Genomic DNA, 10,191 nt, shown 5'->3' with positions numbered 1-10,191 from the left:
GTCCTTCTTGAGCATGTGATCAGCTGGTTCTGGTTGTCAGCAGCAAAACTGGTTGATCCACTCTGAGAAGGTGCTATTTAACAGACTGAGCTGAATACAGCACCTCAGACTGAGGAAGTCTCTCGGATGAGAGATGAAACATTTCTACATTTTTTTTTGTCTGTTTGTTTTGCTTTTTGAATGTCCAGAGGACCAGACTTAACTGTTTTAGACATTTAGAAACAAACTTGTTTACAAATGTTGAAAAATAAAATACAAGCAAAATTAAATAGAGCTCTTTCCCCATTTTGTAAAAAAAATAAAATAAAGTTCAGTTCTTTAGCAACATTGCTACCCAGGTAGTGTTGTGTATGGAATCTTATCTGTAACCCAAGATGGATTTTCCGAATTGTGAAGGTTCTTCTGCAAAAGGGATGTCCCGGCTGGCCACACCGTTTACGCCTGTCCACAGTTCGCATGGGCTCGGCTCGCCATCACGATCAAAGAATCCAGAGTCACTATTCATTCAACCTTTATTTCGACAGGTAAATCCCATCGAGCCTCGAGGACTCATTTACAAGAGAGACCTGATTTCAACAAAGAATGATGACAACAATGGACAACAAGACAACAATAAACAGTTATAAAAAGTCATACAATTGTTGTTGTTTTTTTTACAAATAGGATGGCTAAAAAAAGAAAAGTAATAAAACAGCTAGATTCTAAGGCGAATGTAGAAAACTAAAAACAGGAACATGTCAGCATTGGTCCCTGCCAGGAGTCCAACAGATTCTTAAAGACACTTAGAGAGGTCAAAGGTCGAGAGCTTCAAATCTTTTTGTAAGATATTCCAGGAAACATGAGCGGAGTACGAGAAGGTCCTATAAAACCAATCGGAATTTCCACAAGCTATTACTTAACAAGAGGTCACCTCGGTCTCTCACTGGGACTTCCACAGATAATTCTCAATGAGTGGTCACTTCTGTCACTTATAGACAGGTTGCAAGGTCCACAGTTTGGTCCGTCAGTGCACGTGTAAAGACCATGCCTCAGAATATAGGGGAAAATGACCAAACCACGTTGGTTAAATTTAACTCACTCTGCTGGACCTTCCCAGTATTACAACCTAAATTTCAGATATGGGTTCAGTAGCCCAATGTTGCATGGGGGTTACACCAGTCTTAGTTATGTCTTAGATCTTATTACGGTGTTTCTTTTACATTTTATTGTTGGATGTAACTGGGACCCTGTGTACATAATTTCACTCCACCACATGTACTACATGTGGTGCAAACGACAATAAAGAGTATCTGAATCTGAATCAATAGCAAAAATATAAAGTGTAAAAAGAAACAGTAAATAAGGATCTAAGAACTAATCAAAGATATACGCTAAACGAACGCCCAACGGTACGGTAACAGATCTAAGATATACGCTAGTCACTAATAGTGCAAAACAATACACAGAACAGCAGCAGCACGATTCTAATAGGTTTAGTTCGGCTATAGTTCACACGCTAATGCGAGCGGAAATGGGTTTGGAGTAGGGGTTGAACGAGTATATCATTTTTAAACTCAACATTAACATAATAAAACCCGAGTAGAACTCGAGTATTTGATGACGTCATAGATCTCAAGATACAAAAATAAATAAATAAATAAAACTGCAAAAAAGGTAATTATTTACAAAAAAAGACCAACAAAACATTGGGAGCATATATTATGCTCCTCCCATTTATCATACTGCAAATAAGTCACAGGAAAAACTAAACTATTAGTTTTTATTATTAAACTGCAAACGTGAAGAAACGTGCAGCACGTCAAAAACGAAACTTAACAATGGCGGGTCGACCACCCCGCACCACCGCCAGCTGTGGTGCGCATTAAGTTTAGTTTTAGAGATTAATATGTTTATAGATTTTTTTATAGGTTTAGAGATGAATATGTTTTGCGTTTTGTTTGTGAAACAAGAGGAAGCTGGTTCTGGTTCGGTGGATTGGACCCGGTGTTACACCATACTCTGTGACCTGCAACAGTGCAACACCGCCCCCTACGGTGGTCACATAATATGACGTCACTACGGATACTCGACGTTACATTTTTAACCTCGATAGATGTTCTAGCAATCGATGTGTAGATTACTCGAGGACTCTGTTAATGCCCTAGTTCGGAGCTGACTCCTGAACTAACATAAACTGGTATTTATTCAAAGCATGCAACAAAAACACAAGAACAAGGCACCAAAAGTGAAAAAGAAATAAATCTACAGCAGCATGGTCCTATTGGCAGAGTGGTTCTGATGACAGTGAGGTTATCTTAGCAACATGGACCAGCTAGCTGCATGATACTGTTAGCAATGAGGTTTCTCTTAGCAACATAGTCCCGTTGGCACCGTGGTACTTTTAGCGGTATGGTTTAGTTATCGGCGTGGTGTTAGCAGCTTTAACAGGTCTTGTTAGCAAGTCCCGTCAGCAGCTGGATGATAATAAGGACCATAGCAGCTGCCTCCCAGACTGCTCTACAGAACTGGGTCCGGCAGATAGAGAACATCCAAGGTTCCCCCGTGGAGCCAAGCGGGTCTGCAGAGTTTGGTCCGTGCAGGCAGACGGAGGATCTTGTTAGCAACATTAGCAGGTCTAGTTAGCAGGTCCTGTCAGCAGCTTGATGGCAACAATGACTGCAGCAGCTGCCCTCCCAGACAGCCCTCCCGAACCGGGTCCTGCAGGCGGAGAACATCCAAGGGTTCCCTGTGGAACCGAACGGGTCAGTAGAGATCAGTCCAAGCAGGCAGATGGAGGATCATGGAGACAGCTGCCATTACAGGCCTGAGAGGACTCAACCACGATGGAGGATGGCACGATGGCAAGGCAGCGACAATGAAAACTACACACGTGTGTCACGGTCATACCTGTACCATGGATGTACATTGTAGGCGCCCAAAAAAAAAAAGGTTAAAACAAAAGCAACAAGAGCAAAAAGATTGTGTTCACCAGGAGCCTGTAAAGCTGCTGCTCTCCAGATGGTCTCTAGAACCTCAAAGAAAACTGTTCTGTTTCAGGACGGTCTCTGAACCTTCAGAGGAACCTGTTCTTCCTCAGGACGGTCTCTCAACCTTCAGAAGAACCTGTTCTTCCTCAGGATGGTCTCTCAACCTTCAGAAGAACCTGTTCTTTCTCAGGACAGTCTCGAGACCCTCAAAGGAACCTATTCTGTTTTAGGACAGTCTCTGAACCTTCAGAGTAACCTGTTCTTCCTCAGGACAGTCTCTGAGGCTTCAGAGTAACCTGTTCTTCCTCAGAATGGTCTCTCAACCTTCAGAAGAACATGTTCTGCCTCAGGACAGTCTCTGGACCTTTAGATGTCTGCCCCAGGATGGTCTGCGGTTTTGATCTGGTCAGGCCTCACCTCTGTATTTGGTCACCACGGTGGAATTCAGACTCTGCGGCTCCTGGAAGGTGACGGTCAATGTGGTGCTGCTAGTCACGCTCAGACGGACCATGGTCGGGGCCTCTGGGGGACCTGAGCAGGGGCACACAGAGGTGTGGGTCTGTACAGGTGAAGGTGTGACAGTGTGTACAGATGAGGAGGACCTCCCTAACCCGTTAGGTGCACGTGTGACTCACGCGCATGCTGGAAGCCCGTCTTCATGCGCTTGTACAGCTTGTTCCTCCACTCCCACGTCCTCAGCTGCTTGTCTTTGTGGCAGGCTTCAAGCGAGAGGCCGTCCCTCTGAGCCTGAGCTGCCAGGTCGGCTGCCCGACGCTCCGCCTCCAGCACCAGAGCACTCAGGTGAGCCTCCCGACTCTCCACGCTCACAACTAACACAAACAAAGTTTCATTATTTTATTGACAGCAGCAGATGGAGACAGAGATGGAGTCTGTCAGGAGAACCATCAAACTCTATGTCACGAAGTCCTGGAGGTTTTTCTCTCGGGTCAAAGGATATGAATCTGAAAACCCATGGCCAGAAGTTTCAGTGGGAACTGTGGTGTGTGAGATGTTTCCATGGCAACCACTGAAACTTTTCCCAGTTCATATCCAAACATAAAACCGTTGGACGATGACTGTTTCTGTCAGCTTGTGAACATTCAGGAAACTATAGCTGAATCCAAACCATGCAGACTGTGACGCCCCGCCATGACTAAATTGATTATTGTTTCATAATTTAAGAATCAAACTGTTTCCTGTCAGTGAGCGCCTCGTCTCCTGTGAATCAGAAAAAATCTGATGCTGCAGGTATGTTCTCTGTGACGGACAGAAACTGGAGCTGAAACATGAAATCACAATCACAAAGAAGAAACTGTGACCCCAAACCAGGAGTGTCCAGTCCTGGTCATGGAAGGCCACTATCCTGCATGTTTTACCCATGTTCCTGCTCCAACACACCTGAGTCTGGATGAATTACTGCTTGATGTTCTCCAGAAGCATGGTGATGGCCACAAACTGATTAAAAGCAGATGTGTTGAAGAAAAGAACCATCCACACTGTGCAGGATAGTTGCCCTCAATGACTAGGACTACACACCCCTGCACTAAAACCAAGATCTGACCTGTTTCCCTAAAACCGAGATACGTACTGAACTGCTTTGTGTGACACACACACTGATTTACTCGGTACTTGAGGAATGACATAAACAGAGCCGGTGACCAGGGTGGTTCTGTTTGCTCTGTTTGTTTACAGGGGCAGGATCATCATCCGTTAGTGTGGAGCGTGCACCCCCCCACACACACCCTCGCCCCTCCCCGCACCAGCACCATAAAACTTCCTTAAAGCTGGGGGAAGGTGGGAGGTTGCTGTAAAGAGGCCTCTATTTCTGCTTCACATACACACTCACACTCACATGGCCAGGTGGTTGGAGCTGCCAGCAGGAAGATAGGATCCACCTGCCTGTGGATGTAGCAGGTCTACTCAGACCCAAGTCTACTCAGCGGCTGTGGCTGAGTACTTAGAGCAGTCGTCCTCCAATGCAAGAGTTGGGGGCTCCGTTCCACCAGCAGTCACATGTTGAAGTGTCCCTGGGCAAGACACTGAACCCCTCGTTGCCTCCAAAGTGTGTCCCATTGATGTACAAATGTGATAAAGCTCTGACTAATTGTTATACAGATCTAGTAGAGTGCTGAATGAATGAGTAAATGATGGCACAGATTGTTCTAAAGAGCTTTGAGTATCTTGATAAGGTAGAAAAGTGCTATTAAGTACAGTCCATTTACAATTTGCCCAGACACAAACAGTCCAGTCCACAGAGAACCAACTTTGAAAAGTAAGACCTGGTTTTAGATGAAATGTTTCAGGACCCACACTTGATGTTTTGTGACACACAGGGGGGCCTGACTCACTTTTGGGATTACATCAAGGATCGTGGGAGTGCATCAAGGATCAGTTCTGAGCCCCTTCTTGTTTGCTCTGGTGATGGACCGACTAACAGAGGAGGTCAGGCAGAAATCCCCATCGACTATGATGTTTGCAGATGACATTGTGATCTGTGGTGAGAACAGGGAACAGGTGGAAGAGAACTTGGAGAGGTGGAGGTATGCACTTGAAAGAAGAGGCATGAAAGTCAGCCATAGTAAGACAGAGTCCATGTGTGTGAATGAGAGGGAGGAGGTGGAACAGTGAGGCTAAAGGAGCAGAGGTCACAAATGGTAAATGGGCTGTACTTATAAAGCTCCCTTCTTTCTTATCAAGACACTCAAAGCTCTTTACTACAACAATCTGTGCCTCAGTTACCCATTCATACAGCACTCTACTAGATCTGTACAAAGAATAATCAGAGCTTTATCACATCCATACATCAATGGGACACACACTGGAGGCAATGAGGGGTTTAGTATCTTGCCCAGGGACATTTCGGCGGATACAAACCCCTAACTCTTGCATTGGAGAATGACTGCTCTAACCACTCAGTCACAGCTGCCCTGCCACAAAGGTTCAGGACTTCAAGGACTTGGGGTCCACTGTCCAGGAACATGGGGAGTGTGGTAAAGAGGTGAAGAAGAGAGTCCAGGCAGGATGGAGTGGATGGAGAAAAGTTTCAGGAGTGATTTGTGACAAAAAGGTGTCAGCAAAGGTCACATGAAAAGTTTACAAGACAGTGGTGAGACCAGCTATGTTGTATAGTCTGGAGACAGAGACATGGACAAAGACAGGAGACAGAACTGGGAGTGGCATAAATCAAGATGTTGAGGTTCTCCTTAGGAGAGACAAGGATGGAAAAGATCAGGAATGAGATCATCAGAGGTACAGCACAGGTTGAACAACTGGGAGATAAAGTTAGAGAGGACACACTGAGATGGTTTGGACATGTCCAGAGGAGGGACAGTGGTTTGGACATGTCCAGAGGAGAGACAGTGGTTTGGACATGTCCAGAGGAGGGACAGTGGGTATATATATATATATAGACAGTGGGGCAACAACACCACCAGCCTGACCAAGAAAGCTCATCAGAGACTCTACTTCAGGGGTCGGGAACCTATGGCTCGCGAGCCAGATGTTGCTCTTTTGATGGCTGCATCTGGCTCGCAGACAAATCTTTAATAAAAAAAATAATAACGATAAAAATATAAAAGATGGTCGCGGGTGGCTGGAGCCAATCACAGCTGTCCGCGGGTGGCTGGAGCCAATCGGATAATGCGTAACGTACATGGGTGACGTGGTCAGGAAGTAAATGTCCTTCATAGCAGCTAGCTTGCTAGTTGCGGAAACGTGTCGACGAAGATGTCTAAAAGAAAATGAGATGAGGAGTATCGTACTTTTCAGCAGGAATGGACAGAGGAATTCGCTTTTGTGGAGAGAGCAGGTTCTGCAGTGTGTCTAATATGCAATGATAAAATTGCATCGATGAAACGTTCAAATATAAAGTGGCACTTCGACACACGCCATGCTACATTTGCATTAAAAAATCCTGTGGGGGACAGCAGAAAGAAAGCATGTGAAGAGCTACTGTGCAGAGTGCAAACTAGTCAGCAAATCCGTGTTTGGACCCAACAAGGTGACCGGCATTCGGCTAGTTTTGCTGGTGCTTTAGCAATTGTGAGAAACGGAAAGCCAATCACAGATGGTGAGTATGCCAAAACATTCATGCTTGATGTTGCCAGTGAACTTTTTGACAACTTTTCGGATAAAGACAAGATAATTAAACGAATAAAAGACATGCCTCTGTTGGCAAGAACTGTTCATGATCGTACCATCATGATGGCAAATCAAATTGAGGCAACACAAGTGACAGACATAAATGCAGAACATTCTTTTCTCTCGCTTTGGATGAGTCAACAGACATAAGCCATTTATCCCAGTTCAGCGTGATTGCAAGGTATGCTGTCGGTGACACTACGTGACGAAAGTCTTGCTGTTTTGCCTCTGAAAGGGACAACGGGGAGGATTTATTCAAGTCTTTCACTGAGTTCGCTAAAGAAAAACAATCTACCGATGGATAAACTTATTTCAGTGTGTACTGATGGTGCTCCGTGCATGGTGGGGAAAAACAGAGGATTCGTAGCACTGCTTCGTGAACATGAAAAGAGACCCACCCTAAGTTTTCACTGCATCCTACATCAGGAGGCGCTTTGTGCTCAGATGTGTGGCGAGCAGCTTGGTGAGGTGATGTCGCTGGTCATTCATGTGGTCAACTTTATTGTTGCCCGAGCTTTAAATGATGGCCGGTTTAAAGCACTGCTGGAAGAAGTTGGGAATAATAATCCTGGTCTGCTCCTGCACAGTAATGTGCGTTGGTTGTCAAGAGGGAAGGTGCTCAGCCGTTTTACGGCTTGTTTGAGCGAAATCCGGACTTTTCTTGAAATGAAAAACGTCCAGCATCCTGAGTTGGCTAACACTGAGGTTAGGTCCTGAAGTTCTACATTCTTGTGGACATGACTGAACATCTGAACCAGCTCAATGTGAAAATGCAAGGTGTTGGAAATACAGTCTTATCCCTTCAACAAGCAGTGTTTGAATTTGAAAACAAACTAGAACTCTTCATCGCCGACATTGAAACAGGTCGTTTACTACACTTTGAAAAACTGGGAGCGTTTAAAGATGCATGCACAGCAAGTGACCCTGCTCAACATCTTGATCAGATAGCAGCTAGCAGGCTTCACATCTAATCTCCTGCAGTCATTCAAAGCACGCTTTGGAGAATTTTGTGAGCGCACTCGTCTTTTTAAGTTCATCCCCATCCACACGAGTGTGCAGTGGACAGCGCCGACCAAAGTTACATCCCCGGTGTCTCCGTCAGAGAGTTTGAGCTACAAGCTGCTGACCTGAAGGCCTCAGACACGTGGATGAATAAGTTCAAGTCACTGAATGAAGATTTAGAAAGACTTGCACGACAGCAAGCAGAGTTGGCGAGCCAACACAAGTGGGGAGAATTGAAAAAACTTCAACCCGCGAACCAGCTGATTGTCAAAACTTGGAACGCACTTCCCGTCACATACCACACACTGCAGCGTGTGAGTATTGCTGTACTGACAATGTTGGCTCTACGTATGCATGTGAGCAATCTTTCTCACATCTAAAGAACATTAAGACCAACCTACGATCACGTTTAATGGATGGAAGTCTCAACGCCTGCATGAAGCTTAACCTCACTACATATCAACCAGACTACAAAACCATCAGCAAAACCATGCAGCACCAGAAGTCGCATTAATGGTAAGAAATACTTTGTTTATCACCAATGTTATTTAAAAGAATTCAGAGGCTTATTGTACTTTAAAAGTGTTGGTCTTACATAAAATGCACACATTTACTTGTATTTAGTTTTAAAAAATATTGTATGGCTCTCACAGAATTACATTTTAAAATATGTGGCGTTTATGACTCTCTCAGCCAAAAAGGTTCCCTACCCCTGCTCTACTTCCTCAGGCGGCTGAGACGAGCTGGTCTGGAAGCTCAGTCCTCACCTCCTTCTACAGGTGTGCAGTGGAGAGCATCCTGTGCTCCAGCATCAACGTGTGGCATGGAGGCTGCACAGCTGCAGAAAGAAAAGCTTTGCAGAGAGTGGTGAAGGCTGCACAGAAGATGTTGGAGTCAGCCTCTCCACCATCACAGACATCTACACCTCCAGATGCAGGAAGAGGGCCACCTGTATCATGAAGGACCACACTCACTCAGCACACACACTTGTTGCCCCGCTCCCCTCATGAAGGAGGTTGAGGAGCATGAAGGGCAGAACCACTAGACTGAGGAACAGCTTCTACCCTGAAGCTGTTAAGACTCATAAATCCGATGACCTCCCCCACCGACAAACAGATTTCCTCCATGCAACATGGAGAGCCAGCACCCACCTTGATGCCGCTTCTCTGTGTCAGAGCAGAGAATCCCTCCTTGACTACCGCCATGGCGTCTTCAGATGCCAGCCAGCCAGGTGCACCTGACGGCCACATCCTCGTGAAACAAAACCTTAGAACTTAACTAACAAAACCCACAACTAAACAATCAACATAACAATAACCCCCAGTGAAAGAAATAGAAAAAGGACAGAAATATAGTATGAAAAACTGCTCTCACTGCTTTTGCTCTTCCACTCACACTCCTCTCACAAGAAGAAGAAGAAGAAGAAGACCCCCGACTAACTTTAAGAACCACTGGTTTAAAGGCTTATATAAAAACCCAAACATCAGATTTTACTGACTTGGTTAAAGTCAGAATGATAAACGGTAACACTCTACGCTGATGATCCAATTGTTTAAATATTTTAGGATCTCGGGATTTACTCTGCCCCCCCCCCGGAGTTAGCAGCAGGTTAAAGACCATGTCTGATCTGAGACGGTACTCACAGTGAGGGCTCTCCTTGCCGCCGGCCTTCAGCAGCAGCTTGGCAATGGGCGTGTTGTTGGTCATGACAGCAATGTCAAGCGGTGTTAAGCCCTGGCTGTTGGGCGTGTTCAGATCCAGTTCTTCAGCTGAGAACTGGTACAGTAGTATCTGCACGGCATCCAGGTCCTGCTGCTCCACCGCCTCAAAGATGCACTCACTGCCCTGCATGGTCTGAAACCAGGAAGAGGTTCAGGACTTTGGTCTGGGTGGACAGAGGGCATTTCTAAAGAAACAAGTCTCCAAACGGAGAATTACTGTTTTTACTAAAACTGGACAAACATTTTAGTTTGAACGTTAAAAATGAGTTTATGAGATGTTTTTATTTATGTTTTAAACAACGTCCAAAAACAGAGGACAAATGTTTCAGACCAGGCTTAAACGTTTGACTGAAGACATATAT

General features: G+C 45.2%; 1 protein-coding gene across 1 annotated transcript in view; it reads right to left on the bottom strand.

Moving 5' to 3' along the window:
- The window catches only part of ankfn1 (ankyrin repeat and fibronectin type III domain containing 1), a 49,305-nt gene that overhangs the window by 35,697 nt on the left and 3,417 nt on the right, over positions 1-10,191 (bottom strand). Inside the window, exons 2-4 of the mRNA XM_037690976.1 lie at positions 9,752-9,962; positions 3,602-3,796; positions 3,384-3,497 (exon numbers count right to left, since the gene is read on the bottom strand). Coding sequence (XP_037546904.1) covers positions 3,384-3,497; positions 3,602-3,796; positions 9,752-9,962 — 520 coding nt within the window. The remainder of the gene's footprint in view (positions 1-3,383; positions 3,498-3,601; positions 3,797-9,751; positions 9,963-10,191) is intronic.

Source organism: Nematolebias whitei, chromosome 17 (assembly GCF_014905685.2).
Source record: "Nematolebias whitei isolate Nwh7 chromosome 17, NemWhi1, whole genome shotgun sequence".
Lineage (NCBI taxonomy): Eukaryota > Metazoa > Chordata > Actinopteri > Cyprinodontiformes > Rivulidae > Nematolebias > Nematolebias whitei.
Note: the sequence above shows the minus strand (reverse complement) of the source record. Positions and strands in the feature narration are given on the sequence as shown.